Here is a 16644-nt window from a genome sequence, read left to right on the forward strand (position 1 = left end):
TTAAAATCTTCCCGGTCACGTTATCTGGCACCTAGTTTTCCTAACGGAAACCCTGGGCTGTATTTATCATATCAAGCATCTCAGAGTAGGATTAGATCCACCCTGTCTATGAAATCGCGTTATTTGTGATCTAAAAGGCAAAACTGATCCTCAGTCAGCACTCGTGCTCTGAGACACACGGCACATACTGCCCCTGATTACCGGCTGTCTTGTAGAAATGGATGAAGATGTAATTCTCACAACTCCATTTATTTCATTCTTCATAATATCTTGTACTGTTTGTGGGACAGAGCCATGACCAGTCGGGGGCCTGAAAAAGTAAGGACGGACGGACAGACAGACAGACAGACAGACAGACAGACAGACAGACAGACAGAGAGACCAATGCTCCTAGAACACAACATTGGGCTTGATATGACCGTTCGTAACTGGGTTGTCATTACAACCAATTATAGGCCTAAGTTCCCACATGTAAACCAATCAGGGAGACATCAGATCAGCGGCCAGTCAGTGAATTATTTGGGCTACTGGTTGCTCTCTTTGTCTGGCTGTGTCTCAAATGACACCCTATTCCCTATATAGTGCTCTACTTTTGACCAGGGCTCTGGTCAAAAGTAGTGCACTATTTAGGGAAAAGGGTGCCATTTGGAACGTAGCCTATGTCTGTCTGGCTGCAGCATGACCCATTGACCGCTGGATTGTATTCATCCGATCAATCCGGCCTTTTCAGCACATTCCATTCCACACGGATGGATATGTCCGTGAACTGTCCCACCGGTCCGACCAAAGCAATGCCCTAGCCCTACCGTAACCCTGGTGACCTGACTGTTAACGTAAACACCAGACCTCACCTTTCACCTCTTGGCCTTACCTGCTAATCTGGCTAACGCTGGGAGGGCCTGGCTCGGACGGCACAGCCATAGTTTACTGGTCTCGCTCTCTTTCTGTCTCTCTCTCTCTATCTGTTTCTCTCCTTCTCTCGCTATCCTTGTCTCTCTCTCTCTCTCCTTGTCTCTCTTTCTGACTCCCCCCATCTGTCCGTCCTCAGCCCATCCCTGACCCCTGAACCATTGTAGATTAGAGTGGCTGGCGTTTTGAAGCCTGCACCAGATTAAGTGTCTTTGTTCCTTTGAGGCTTGGGTCAAGATGTCTCTACTGGAAAAGACAGAGAATATGATGTACATGTAGAAAGCTCATTAAATACAACACTAGTATATTGAGGTTAATTGAAACCGTATAGACATGTATTATCACATACAAAGAAATAGATTTCTGCCATATTTGTTTTATGTTTAGAGCCACACCGCTCATACTTATGTCATATGATGCTAGCCTGCCCTGTATTAATGTTAATCTCCTCCTCAGCCAATCAAAATGCTCTCTACTCCAATAACAACAATGTAGCTGTCTGATATGAGTCCAGGTTGGGAGGAGCAGTCAGAAATCGTCCTATCCCCTCCTCCTCTCACCCGTTCTCCTCTCTCATCATGCTCTCTCGCTCCAGTTAACCCTACTAGTTTGCCACTGGGCCAACCCTGTGTGTCTCTGCTGCTGCTCCCTGCTCCCTGCTGTACTTATATCATGATCATCAGTCGCGGGTGTGTTGGGGAGGCCGGCACTAATACGCTACTATACCACCACCCCAATGCAAAATACACCACCCCCTTATACACCACTGTACTACTACCCCCTTGACCTACCATACACTAGAAGAAAGGACAATGGGTTACAGGGGTTTACTACACATTCACTACCTTTATCTCTTCCTCTTTCTATCTTTTCATTTATTTTGTTCTTGCTTGCTCTCTTACTTTATTTCATCTGTTGTGGAGCTATAATGTGATTGACACTGGGGCCTCAACAGCGAGGCCCCTCGCCCCAGAGCAGGTCGACATGTGGCTAAAGGGGGGAGGAGTGAGGGAGGGATGTTTGCATCATCATTATGCAGATAGGAACGCACATTGAGAGGAGAATCTCTAAACAAGAGAGGGAAACAGGAGGAGGAGGAGGGGCCTGAAGAACGGCAGAGGAAGAGAACGAACAAGAGAGATACATGATGGACAGAGGAGAGGGGTAGGGGGGCTGGTATTTTTTGAAGGCGCGAGGAGCAGGTTGCAAAGCAACAAATAGAAGGCAGAGGGGAGAGCTAGCAGTTCTAGGATTTTGATCTTGATCTGGAATTTGTGGTTTAAATACACTCTGACTGGATGACAGGATGTAGCTAGCCTGAGGCTATAGTCTTCAACACCACTCCAGTCCTTCTGTCTGTCTCCTTCCCCACCACTGTACTTCCTGTGGCAGCCCTAGTCTGGGAGGTTATCTGGTGTATTTTACTGGAGCAGTACACCACCTATGGAGACAAGGACTGCATCTCAAATGGCTACTTTTGACCAGGGTTCATAGGGCTCTGGTCAAAAGTAGTGCACTATATAAGGAATAGGGCACTGTTTGGGACACACACTATGAGCATAGGTGCAGCTACTCCTCCTCAGTTATAACACACCAGCTGCAGTGCTACACTGCTATCAATTCTCATCAGATCAGACCACTGGACACTTGGTGTCTACTCATTTTTCTCACTCTCTCTTTTTTACTCTCATCATTCTGTCTTTGTTCTCACCCAGTCTTTCCCGTGAGAAGTCATCAGTCTGACTTAAGCCGACAGCAGCCCCACACGCCGGCCTAACGCTGCCTGTGGTTGGTTGCTTGGCTTCAGCACGGCTGCATAATTTCTTCCCTCCCTTTCCCTCTAGGGGTTCAACTGTAAACTGAGTTGATGGGAGGAACCTCCTGGGTAGCCTGTCGGTGCCAAACACACACACACACACACACACACACACACAACCATCCATGCCCCCTTCAAGTCTTGGGAGCATTCTAGATATCCTACCGCTGTACTCTCCTCTGTTGACTGAATGCCTGGCCAAATGGCCAAACTCACAGATGAATTGAAAACTATCCAAACAGAGAGGGAACATTTCCAGTTGTATGGAGTTAAGATGCTGTGTGGACACTGTATAAATAATCTGCTCTCACACTGAAATACTTCCAGGTTTTGAACAATGTGGGTTTATATCCTTTTTCCCTATTTTTAAAATGAATGCAAGCATTGGTTCAGCCTAAGTCCTTTGAAAGTTAGATTGGTTGTTAGATTGGTTAAGTGTAGCAACGTGCGAGTAGCTACCTTTTTATGTCACATCTAGATCCTGGTGTTTTTTTCTGAATCTGACAGGTATCATGCACACCCCTTGGACACAAGCCTACGATAAGACTGGTATTGGTATTGAAAGTCGGATAAAAAAAAAGTGAAATTCAACTCCTGTCAAAATCATCTGTTTACAATCACGTTCATTTGAAAAATTCTGCTGTAAATCTTTATTTTCAAACAGACATGTATGTGGACATTTGCTTAGAAATTCCTTATTCTTTTTTTAAGCTTCAGTATAGGCATACGCATGCCTACTAGAGTTGATAAAGTAGCTCAGATGAAGTTTATGACCATTCTACACCTTTTATAAAGTAGTCAGAATCATTTACCTGGACTCCTCCTTACTCAACCCTTCCTAGGCCTTTCGATGTTCGACATCCAAAATTACTGTAAACTGCCGACTTTAAAGCCTAATCCCTGGTGTTGTATGGTGAAATATCATTTGTCGATATGGGGCATTAGGGTCTCAGAATGTGGGGCTTTGTAAGTAAGGCTGTTTTAGCCCCACAGCTAAGCTTTACTACTGCTGGTCTAGAGAGAATGGGCAGTGATTAACAGAGGTAACACACACACACAGAGGTAACCCCTCTTGATGTGGTGGTAAAGCTCCTGTCTGTCCTGCCCTTGGGCAGCTTTCACGCTCTACTGACTGATCCTTCCAGGAAGTACAGGGGGTACGAGGGAGGAGGGGGGTACAGGGAGAACCCCGCCGAGCCACAGCGGTAACTAGGCTGCACGATGGGCTCAAATCAAAGGGGGCACTTTGTCTGTCCCTGGGGGTAGTGTGCGTGTGGGGGGGATATTTGTGGGGGTGTGTGTGTGTGTGTGTGTGTGTGTGTGTGTGTGTGTGTGTGTGTGTGTGTGTGTGTGTGTGTGTGTGTGTGTGTGTGTGTGTGTGTGTGTGTGTGTGTGTGTGTGTGTGTGTGTGTGTGTGTGTGTGTGTGTGTGTGTGTGTGTGTGTGTGTGTGTGTGTGTGTGTGTGCGTGCGTGCGTGCGTGCGTGCGTGCGCGCGCGCGTGCAGGAAGAACCACAGGATAATAGTAATCTTGTGGAAGCCTTATAAATGTTCATGTCAGTGACAGCCTCTGTCTGTCTTTCATCTCAGGATGTATCCCAAGTGGGCCCTGGTCAAATGTAGTGCACCCGTATAGGGATTAGGGTGCCATTTCGGATGCTGCCTGTGTCTCACATCTCAGACTGTTAACCACTTTGTAACGACACCATTAAGAACACTAAGGTTAACCTTCCTGCTAAGAACATAATAGTTGGGGTCTGGGACCAAAAATATGCCCGGATATTACGTTGGGGCCAGGGGTATCTCAATCAGTATTGTTGTTGTTGTATTGGCAAATGTAAACCTCTATGCCAGATGGCATGCAATCAGTATGGGCTGTGGCCAAAACTTGCTATAATGTTATGTTGGGGAATACTTCTTTAACTGTTGTTGTTGGGAATAGCTCTCGAACTTCACTGTTGTTGTTCTGTTGACAGACTAAGACAGGTCTGGGTCTAGACCTCCATGCCAGGCTAGATGATGAAGAGCCTCCAGTTCAGAAGCATCGCCCCCAAGGCCCCAGCAGCGGTAGTTCCCTCCCCGACCGCCGTCCTGTCCTGCCAGCACCCCTCTGCCCTCCCAGAAGCAGCCTCTACAGCCGTCAGCCCTAAATCCATCCTGGTCCCGGCCCAGAACTATGCCCTGATGCAGGTGGCAGGACAGGAGGGCACCTTCTCTCTAGTGGCCCTGCCGCCCTCCGTATCCAATCAATCTCCACAGCAACAACAGCCGCAGCAACAGACAATCCAGAAGAACCTGAAGCTGCCCATCCCCAGGTACCAGCCAATGAGAGCCAAGAACACCCCGGAGAAGGTCAAATTAGCCACACCCACTGCCGTGACAACCCGGCCACAAAGGTCAATAGCGGCGGTAAAAAAGAAGTTGTCATTGCCGGAACCCAAGGAGGAGCCATCAAAACAGGTCATACTGATCGACTCCACAGCCTCCTCTGAGATCTCAGCCCTCACAGCCCTGCTCCCGGACAACGCTGTGCTCTACTCTGGATCTCCACTGGAGCAAGTAGCAGTGGTGGACACCACCATCAACCACATGTCTACTCCTGCCCCCGGCCCGGGCCCCGTCACCAGCATGCTGCAGAACCTCCAATACCCATCTGGCGGTTTTACTAAAAGCTCCCCAGTCAAACTGCCACAGGAAGAGAGCAACATTAAGGTTGGCATTAGGCCATGCCAACCCAAGCCTGTAGCCCAACAGCCCCATCCACAGCCAGCTAGTAGCAGCATCACTGTCCTCTCTCCAGCCATCTTCAGCAAAGCTGTCCAGATTATACCCTCCCCACCCAAAGGCAAGTTGCCCATTCTGCCCTACTCGAACATAAAAAGCACCCTTATACCAGCCACCAAACTCAACCTCAATGCCATGTCCCCCAAGAAGGCTTTCCCCAGCCAGCCTGGCTTGCCCGGCCTTACCCCGTATCCTTCTGATCCCCAGTCCAAGACCCCAGAGACTGCCGAGGCCCTCTGTCAGAACCACATGCCAAACTCCCTGCTGCAGAGCCAGCCTCAGGCCAAGACCACAGGCACCCTGTCGCTACTGGGAATGCTTCAGATGCAGAAACCACCGGGCAAGAAGAGAGGGAGGAAGAGGAAAACAATGGAGGATATTCTGGCCTTTGAGGCAAGGAAGAAGAGATCCTTGTCGTTCTTTCGGAGGAGGGTTCCAGAGAAGCCTTCTCCTTCGACTGTCATCTCGCAGCAGAGGGAAGTGGACATCTCTAAGAAGTACCGCAGCATCAGACCCAAGCCTCACCACATGCTGCTGATGGAGACAGTTCCCCAGCTGGTCAGCCTGCCCTCCCTCACCACCTCTGACAGCCTGGAACCAGAGCTCCTCGTAGGGCACCAACTCTCTGCCAAGGTCCTGGAGCCTGGTCCTCGCCAGCCCCAGTCAGCCTCTACCACACTTCACCTGAGAGGGGGAAGTTCCTCTCAAAGGGTCTACCTGGGCAGTAGCCGGCCCCTCCACCACTGCCCCACCTGCAGCCGCTGCTTCCAGTTCAAACACCACTTGCAGAGCCATATGAACAGCCACACCAACAGTAGGCCTTACGTCTGTCCAGTGTGTCGTAAGGCCTATGCCCATTCCGGCTCGCTCAGCACTCACATGAAGCTGCACCACTCAGAGGGCCGACCACGCCGGACGCTTCGCTGTGAGTTCTGTGAGAAGGCGTTTGGCTACGTGGGCGTGTACTTCAGCCATCTGAGGGAGGTGCATAAGGTTATCCTGACTGTGGAGCCATCCATCAGCCAACATGAAGACGACGTGCCTGTGGAGGGGTGACTACCTACATTTTCAGAATTATAAATAGTACCTACATACTGATATACTTGTCTCATCAATAGGACTCATGACTTTTGGTCACTGTGAGTTTGATACATTTCTTAGAATATTGTTAGCTTCTCGCCAATTTTCATAAAACACCACAGTTCTTCCTTCCATCATGTCTGTCTCCATCTTGTATGTGTCTCCAGGGCGATGTCTCCAGACCAGGGGGACGAGCAGGGCCAGGAGGACCGCGAGGACCCAGTGGAGCTCCAGATCAAGTGTGGCCGCTGTCAGGCCATCACCCCCACCTTCGCCGACATGAAGCTGCACCTGCTCTACGTGCACGGGGAGGAGGTGCAGGTGCGCCTGCGGGATGGGGCTGGTGGGCTGGGAGGGGCACTCCAAGGGGGCCGGGAGGCCGAGGACGAGCTGGTGAAACACGCCGCCCACTACTGGCGCCAGCTCAATGAGAAGAGGAACCTAGTCCGCTGTGGGAGCTGTGACGAAGAGTTCTTCTCCTTCTCCAAGCTGAAGCGTCATATCCTCTCCCACCACCAGGGGGGGGCAGAGGACGATGGGAATGGAGACGGAGAGGGGGAGCCGACCGGCCACTCAGCCCGGGGAGGGAGAGGGGTCCTCAGGCAGGGCTCAGTGTTTAACTGTGTGCTGTGCAGCCAGGTCCTGGACAGTAAGGAGGAGGTGATGGAGCACTGGACAGTCCACCACCACTGTGAGGAGACCCAGGTACTCTGGGAGGCCCTCAGCTCCTACTCAGGGGACAGGGAGATGGACTTGCCCTCTCACAGCCCACATTAACATGGCACTGGACACGTTTCAGGTTGTTTCTGTTGCAGTCACGTTGCACATCTCAGAAGATTGACTTTACTGATTATTTTTAGCTTCTAATGAAGCAAAGGTTCCAAACAGTGCCTCAGAAGATTGCTATACCATATTAACATGGTTTCCGATGTTAAACATCTCTCCAGGCATTGTGAGAGCTAATAATCGGGGCAGCCTGACTGCAATAAAGACAACCTGGAACGCACCGCACCCACTGTCTGTGTCTGTCTGAGCCCATCTTGCACAGTGGGCTGCTCTCAAACACACGCAGTTATTCCCTTTATACACTATCGAGCTGACCCCAACCATACAGTGGGGACATTTTATTTTCAAATGGTCCTTTGCACCACAGTTCCAGCAACTATGGAATAGTGGATGCCTAACCTCTAACCAGGCCAGTGCAGTACAGTGCAGCTCGGCTCAGTAGTGTGTAAATTGTATTAGGCCGTACAGAGGTCAGTTATAGCACAGGTTAGTTTTTTTGAGAATCCACTTGATAGATTAGTATTTATTATATGGTATTTTATGGACTGCACTGTTTTTGTTTTTTGTTTGTTCTGATTTTGTGTTTAGGTTTTTTGAGTTTGGTGTGTTTTAATATTTTGTTTAATAAAATGGAAAGGATAGGGTTTTTTTGTATTGCGTTTTTTCCCCTTTTTTTCTCGATACATGATTGGCCACAGATGCAGTGAAACTGTTTGTTAAATGACATGAGTAAGCATAATACCCTAGCGGTAGTAATAAGGGCACACTGTACCGAAGTCTGTCTTTTGGCCTTGAAAGTACTTTTTGGTTGAAAACTAATAATAGACCTTATGTGTCAAACTCATTCAATGTTGGGCCTTGTGTCTGCAGGTTTTAGTTTTTTTCCTTCAATTAGTGACTTTAATTAATCAAGTACACGGGAGGAGCGAAAACCCGCAGCCACTCGGCCCTCAGTGAAATGAGTACGGTACATGGTATGAGTACGGTACATGGTATATGTCTAGCTATTTTGACCTAGAGAGGAAAACCTTCTCAGTACACCAGCACCTGACTGAAACATCTGAGGCCTTCTGAAAATAGATTGAGAACCTTATTTCTGGCTAATAATCAATAAAGGACTCATAAACAGATGATATATTATTATATATATTTGTTTGTGTACTTTGTGGTAATGGAAAGGGTGATTGATAGACTACTGACAAAACTAGCTCAATTTGTTACTATTACATTATAAATGTTGAACTAATGCTGCCAACTATTATTCAGTATAAACTTGTGGAATTGGTCTGTGTTCAAGAGAAAAATGCAACAAAATATAACATTTTTATAGTGCCTTCAGAAAGTATTCATATCCCTTGACTTATTTCACATTTTGATGTGTTTCAGCCTGAATTCAAAATGGATTAAATATATGTTTAATCTTACCCATTTTAACACAATACCCCACAATGAAAGTGAAAACATGGTTAGACATTTTTGCAAATGTATTGAAAATGAAATAAACATTTGTAAAAAAATATATATATATGAAAAATAAAACACTAATACATCTTCATTACATAAGTATTCACACCCCTTAGTCAATACATGTTAGAATCACCTTTGGCAGCGATTACAGCTGTGAGTTTTTCTGGGTAAGACTAAGAGCTTTGCACACCAGGATTGTACAATATTTGCCAATTATTCTTTGCAAAATTCTTAAAGCTCTGTCAAATTGGTTGTTGATCATTGCTAGACAACCATTGTCAAGCTGTGCCATAGATTTTCTCCCCACTCCTTAATGACTCACAAGCATACCCATAACATGATGCAGCCACCACTATGCTTGAACATATGGAGAGTGGTACTCAGTAATGTGTTGTATTGGATTTGCCCCATACTTAACACTTTGTATTCAGGACAAAAAGTGAATTGCTTTGTCACATTTTTTGCAGTATTACTTTTGTGCCTTGTTGCAAACAGGATGCATGTTTTTGAATATTCTGTACAGGCTTACTTCTTTTTTACTCTGTCAATTAGGTTAGTATTGTGGAGTAACTTCGACCGCTGCGCCACTCGGGAGCCCCAAAGGCACTGAATCTCAGTGCTAGTGTCACTACAGACCCTGGTTCGATTCCAGGCTGTATCACAACCAGCCGTGATTGGGAGTCCCATAGGGCAGTGCACAATTGACCCAGAGTCGTTAGGGTTTGGCCAGGGTAGGCCGTCATTGTAAATAAGAATTTGTTGTTACAGTGGCTTGCGAAAGTATTCACCCCCCTTGGCATTTTTCTTATTTTGTTGCCTTACAACCTGGAATTAAAATAGATTTTGGGGGGGTTTGTATCATTTGATTTAAGCAACATGCCTACCACTTTGAAGATGCAAAATATTTTTTATTGTGAAACAAACAAGAAATAAGACAAAAAAAACAGAACTTGAGTGTGCATAACTATTCACCCCCCAAAAGTCAATACTTTGTAGAGCCACCTTTTGCAGCAATTACAGCTGCAAGTCTCTTGGGGTATGTCTCTATAAGTTTGGCACATCTAGCCACTGGGATTTTTGCCCATTCTTCAAGGAAAAACTGCTCTAGCTCCTTCAAGTTGGATGGGTTCTGCTGGTGTACAGCAATCTTTAAGTCATCTTTAAGTCATACCACAGATTCTCAATTGGATTGAGGCCATTCCAAGACATTTAAATGTTTCCCCTTAAACCACTCGAGTGTTGCTTTAGCAGTGTGCTTAGGGTCATTGAACCTCTGTCCCAGTCTCAAATCTCTGGAAGATTGAAACAGGTTTCCCTCAAGAATTTCCCTGTATTTAGCACCCTCCATCATTCCTTCAATTCTGACCAGTTTCCCAGTCCCTGCCAATGAAAAACATCCCCACAGCATGATGCTGCCACCACCATGCTTCACTGTGATGATGGTGTTCTCGGGGTGATAAGACGTGTTGGGTTTGTGCCAGACATAGCGTTTTCCTTGATGGCCAAAAAGCTCAATTTTAGTCTCATCTGACCAGAGTACCTTCTTCCATATGTTTGGGGATTCTCCCACATGTCTTTTGGCGAACACCAAACATGTTTGCTTATTTTTTTTCTTTAAGCAATGGCTTTTTTTCTGGCCACTCTTCCATAAAGCCCAGCTCTGTGGAGTGTACGCCTTAAAGTGATCCTATGGACAGATACTCCAATCTCCGCTGTGGAGCTTTGCAGCTCCTTCGGGGTTATCTTTGGTCTCTTTGTTGCCTCTGAATAATGCCCTCCTTGCCTGGTCCTTGAGTTTTGGTGGGCGGCCCTCTCTTGGCAGGTTTGTTGTGGTGCCATATTCTTTCATTTTTTGAATAATGGATTTAATGGTGCTCCATGGGATGTTCAAAGTTTCTGATATTTTTTTATTACCCAACCCTGATCTGTACTTCTCCACAACTTTGTCCCTGACCTGTTTGGAGAGCTCCTTGGTCTTCATGGTGCCGCTTGCTTGGTGGTTCCCCTTGCTTAGTGGTGTTGCAGACTTTGGGGCCTTTCAGAACAGGTTTGTGTATATATACTGAGATCATGTGACACTTAGATTGCACACAGGTGGACTTTATTTAACTAATGATGTGACTTCTGAAGGTAATTGGTTGCACCAGATCTGGTTTAGGGGCTTCATAGCAAAGGGCGTGAATACATACAGTTGAAGTCGGAAGTTTACATACATCTTAGCCAACTACATTTAAACTCAGTTTCACAATTACTGACATTTAATCCTAGTAAAAATTCCCTGTCATAGGTCAGTTAGGGTAACCACTTTATTTTAAGAATGTGAAATGTCAGAATAATAGTAGAGAGAATGATTTATTTCAGATGTTATTTCTTTCATCACATTCCCAGTGGGTCAGAAGTTTACATACACTCAATTAGTATTTGGTAGCATTGCCTTTAAATTGTTTAACTTGGGTCAAACGTTCCACAACCCACAGTAATTTGGGTGAATTTTGGCCCATTCCTCCTGACAGAGCTGGTGTAACTGTGTCAGGTTTGTAGGCCTCCTTGCTCGCACACGCTTTTTCAGTTCTGCCCTCAAAATGTATATGGCATTGAGGTCAGGGCTTTGTGATGGCCACTCCATTGACTTTGTTGTCCTTAAGCCATTTTGCCACAACTTTGGAAGAATGCTTGGGGTCATTGTCCATTTGGACGACCCATTTGCGACCAAGCTTTAACTTCCTGACTGATGTCTTGATGTTGCTTCAATATATCCACAGAATTTTCCATCCTCATGATGCCATCTATTTTGTGAAGTGCACCAGTCCCTCCTGCAAGAAGAACCCCCACAACATGATGCTGCCACCCCCGTGCTTCACGGTTGGGATGGTGTTCTTCGGCTTGCAAGCCTCCCCCTTTTTCCTCCAAACATAACGATGGTCATTATGGCCAAACAGTTATAATTTTGTTTCAACAGACCAGAGGTCAATTCTCCAAAAAGTACGATCTTTGTCCCCATGTGCAGTTGCAAACCATAGTCTGGCTTTTTTATGGCGGTTTTGGAGCAGTGGCTTCTTCCTTGCTGAGCGGTCTTTCAGGTTATGTCGATATAGGACTCGTTTTACTGTGGATATAGATACTTTTGTACCTGTTTCCTCCAGCATCTTCACAAGGTCCTTTGCTGCTGTTCTGGGATTGATTTGCACTTTTCGCACCAAAGTATATTCATCTCTATGAGACAGAACGCTTCTCATTCCTGAGCGGTATAACGGCTGCTTGGTCCCATGGTGTTTATACTTGCGTACTATTGTTTGTACAGATGAACGTGGTACCTTCGGGCGTTTGAAAATTGCTCCCAAGGTTGAACCAGACTTGTGGAGGTCTACAATTCTTCTGAGGTCTTGGCTGATTTCTTGATTTTCTCATGATGTCAAGCAAAGAGGCACTGAGTTTGAAGGTTGGCCTTGAAATACATCCAAAGATACACCTCCAATTGACTCAAATGATGTCAATTAGCCTATCAGAAGCCTCTAAGCCATGACATCATTTTCTGGTATTTTCTAAGTTGTTTAAAGGCACAGTCAATTTAGTGTATATGTAAACTTTTGACCCACTGGAATTGTGATACAGTGAAATAATCTGTAAACAATTGTTGGAAAAATGACTTGTGTTATGCACAAAGTAGGTGTCCTAACCGACTTGCCAAAACTATAGTTTGTTAACAAGACATTTTTGGATTGGTTGAAGAACGAGTTTTAATGACTCCAACCTAAGTGTATGTAAACTTCCAACTTCAACTGACTTTATGCACGCACCACTTTTCCGTTTTTTCATTATTTATTTATTCAGTATTTTTTGAAGCAAGTATGTTTTTTCATTTCACTTCACCAATTTGGACTATTTCGTGTATGCCCATTACATGAAATCCAAATAAAAATTAATTAAATTACAGTTTGTAATGAAACAAAATAGGAAAAACGCCAAGGGGGGATCAATACTTTTGCAAGGCACTGTAATTGACTTGCCTAGTTAAATAAAATAATAAATAACTACAATGGTGTTGATCCATCCTCAGTTTTCCCATATCACAGCCATTAAACTCTGTAAATGTTTTAAAGTCACCATTTGCCTCATGGTGAAATCCCTGAGCGGTGTCCTTCCTCTACATTAACGGCGTTAGTAAGGACGCCTGTATTTTTGTAGTGACTGGGTGTATTGATACACCTTCCAAAGTGTAATTAATGCACTTTATGGTCATTAATACACACCATCCAAAGTGTAATGCCCAAACGGATATTCGACGAATGCTTTCAAAAATCATGTTAAACACTATTATTGCAAACAGAGTCCATGCAACTTATGTGACTTGCTAAGCGCATTTGTACTCCTGAACTTATTCTGGCTTGCCATAACAAAGGGGTTGTATACTTATTGACGTGAGACATTTCCACTTTTCATTTTGAATACATTTCAAAACATAATTCCACTTTGACATTATGGGGTATCGTGTGTAAGCCGGTGACAAAACATCTCAATTTAATCAATTATAAATTCAGGCTGTAACTCAACAAAATGTGGAAAAAGTCAAGGGGTGTGAATACTAGACTGAAGTAAACTTTTATGTACATTCTCTTAATGCTATGATTGGTCATTGGAAACTGAGCAGAAAAGCCTGTTTTCTCTTCTGTTTGCTTCTTACGATGGGGGATGTTCAATGTTGTGTTTCTTGGTTGGGAGATTAACTTGTAGAGGGGTGGTAGATGTGGTTTAAACATTTGTCAGACTGTGTAACCTTTTTCGTATGAAAAAAAAATCACATGGTAAGTGAATGTACCTTGAATGTTTTAAAATCCTACCAAATTCTAGATATAGATATTGAATATAGACTTCTATAGTTAGATTATATATATATATATATATAGCTATGTATAGATACAGTATATTGAGAATATATATTTGCATAGAATATATAGTGAATATGCTGCTTTGTTCTAATGGAGGAAACTAACTAGAAAGGAATTTGTTTATTATCGTCAAACCGGCAACTTAAGCTGAGCATAGCTCTCCTTGCTTGTGTCTGGCACAGTGTCTTGCAGCACAAACAAATCAATGGTGTGAAAGTAATCACATAGCTAATATGTCTGTTTCACAAAATGGTGACTGTCAAAACTTGGCTGAAAGTGTTTGTGATTGTGGCTGTTAGTGAACCTGAAAACCTTACCTTTCTCAGAATGATACAAATGTATGCTTTATTGAAGATGACGAGAACTGTGTGATGATATCTAACAAGATAAAAAATTAATTCATATTTATTTCCAGTAACAGTATGTTTATCCTGCTCAGGTAACTGTAGAACCAACCCTGTTGTACGTAACAATAAAGTTGGAGGATGAATCCATGCTTATGTTAGGTTTTCTAATTATTTTCCTTTACGACTTTTATGCACACACACAGCGTTGGAATGTCTGTGTGCATGCATTAGAAAAGATGCTTGGAAAGGGATTCATTGAGTGACACCGTGTGCAGTCAGCACTGAGCATTAAGGTGTTTGGGGTCTGGGTCGGAGGATTGTGTGTGTGTGTGTCTGGACCACGTTAACTAGGGTTGCCAGGGGGTTATCAAGCGCCTACATTATGCCTCAATACCCATCTGTCTGACAGAGGGCATCTTCGTACTGTAACCTCATCCAATCTCCCCATGATTGAATGAGTGTGTGTTTGACACACACCTCACTATCTAACTACGAAGAATAAAGTGGCTTCTTGCTACATCTCACAATCATGGAGCCTTTTTCCAGAAGACTTCCTATTGAGGTTGAGATGAGGAAGAGTAGGATGTTGTGTGCATGAATGAGATGTGAATCAAAACAATAATCATATGCCTCATGATGGTTTCATATTTAATGGTTGGGAATGATCAAACATCAGTGAAGTTTCTCTCTGTCTACCTCTCCTGCTCTCTTTACTATTCCCCTCTTCTCCACTTCGAAGACGAGCCAGGTGGAACTGCAATGGAAACTTGTGTTTACATTGCAATGGATGGACCGCTTAGTTATAGGAACCAACACTGACTTCCTCCAGAGCTGGTTTCTTCTTGGTTCTTCTAATGGAGAAAGGACATTACTCTCTCCATGAACTCGTGTGATACCTTCCATTAGTGCTTTCGTCACTGCAGTGTGGAATGTGGGCCCTTGGCTCTAATTGTTTTAGAGGAACATGTCCTAGGTTCAAGGGTCAGAGGTGAACTCTGGTGTGAATTCAGGTGCTCGGGACAAACCTGACAACATTAATTACACAGAGACCAAAGGCCTAGATTCAATCAGATCAAGCATTAACGGGTGATAGCCGACACCCGCATCGCTGATGTTTTGCCAGTGTCGGAGGTGTGACTGTCAAATCAATGAGCAGCTGTTCTTGATCATCGTCATCAATCCACATCCGTCCCACTCGCGTTAGAAGTTCAGAATGAGAAAGCGTAGGCTATATAGAAATAATGACTCTCAAATTGAAAATCATTAAACTAAAGAATAATGGTTTCTATCAGCCTAATCGAGGTATAGATTTAATCTCACATTCCAGTGTTTGAACTTGTAAACAAGGCTGCATGGGATTTCTTAATTTCCCCCCCCCCCCCCCCCCCCCAATTTCGTGATATCCAATTGGTAGTTACAATCTTGTCTCATCGCTCCCCAACTGTTCGAGAGTCATGTGTCCTACAAAACATGACCTGCCAAGCCACGCTGCTTCTTAACACTGCTTGCTTAACCCGGAAGCTAGCCACACCAATGTGTCAGAAGAAACACCATCCAAATGACGACCGAAGTCAGCTAGCAGGCGCTCGAGCATGGTGAGCCAAGGAAATCCCCAGCCAAACCCTAACTTGGACGGAGCTGAGCCAATTGTGCGCCGCCCCATCGGAGTCACGGCCGGCTGTGACGCAGCCTGGGATCAAACCAGAGGCTGTAGTGGTGCCTCAGCATTGCCTTAGACCACTGCTCCCCTCAGGAGGCCCATGAGATTTCTCTTAATGTGACTTTGTGCAGCCAATGGCAATGTCCACTTTAGGTATAATGCCAGGAGCCGCTTGTGAATTTGACAGCTCTAATGCAGTTCCACCTCCGAGACCACCAAAACAACCGCTATGTGGATGTCGGCTAAAGCGGATCTGATTGAATAGAACCCCAAGGTCCAACACATGCACAATACAAAACATCCACGTTCACATCAACCCAAGTTTGAAACAGCATTGCAGCTTTACTGTGTAACACTGTCAGTGTTACAACTCAAAATGCTATCAACCCCAATCTACAGACTGTCGCTATCGCCATGGGGAGAGCAGATAAAAAGGAAAGCTCTATAACGCTGTTGGATGCATATTTCTCTTTAATCAGAGTTAACATGTACCACAGCCGTCACACTGACTACCTCGTGTCTCCCACATCACAGGAGAGCAGCCTCTCATGGGGGAGATCGGTAGGGGGTAAGATCAAAGACATAACTCTCCCCCACACATCCCACCCTCCCCCCATTCCTAACGGGATCAGTCAGATAGAGTTTACACACACACACCACTAGAGGTACTGGGGTATGACTGTTCTTGCTACAATGCCTCAAAGCACCCCTTTCAGAAAAGAGAACATGGACTCAAGAGTGTTCAGAAAGTAATGTTGCTCTCTGTGGTGTCCTATTTTGATGGCTCAAATTTAGGACCAACCAGTTGAGGAGTTGGTCTCAGTAGTTTTTTATTTTATTTTTATTTCACCTTTATTTGACCAGGTAGGCTAGTTGAGCACAAGTTCTCATTTGGAACTGCGACCTGGCCA

General features: G+C 45.0%; 1 protein-coding gene across 2 annotated transcripts in view; it reads left to right on the forward strand.

Moving 5' to 3' along the window:
* LOC106590042 (zinc finger protein 438) overlaps positions 1 to 14221 on the forward strand; it is a 109444-nt gene extending 95223 nt beyond the window's left edge. For both annotated transcript variants that reach the window (XM_014180542.3, XM_014180541.3), the window contains exons 3-4: positions 4700 to 6559; positions 6755 to 14221. In XM_014180542.3, coding sequence (XP_014036017.1) covers positions 4740 to 6559; positions 6755 to 7364 — 2430 coding nt within the window. In that variant the 5' untranslated portion in view covers positions 4700 to 4739 and the 3' untranslated portion in view covers positions 7365 to 14221. The remainder of the gene's footprint in view (positions 1 to 4699; positions 6560 to 6754) is intronic.
* Positions 14222 to 16644: the final 2423 nt, after the last annotated feature.

Source organism: Salmo salar, chromosome 29, assembly GCF_965601325.2.
Source record: "Salmo salar chromosome 29, fSalSal1, whole genome shotgun sequence".
NCBI lineage: Eukaryota > Metazoa > Chordata > Actinopteri > Salmoniformes > Salmonidae > Salmo > Salmo salar.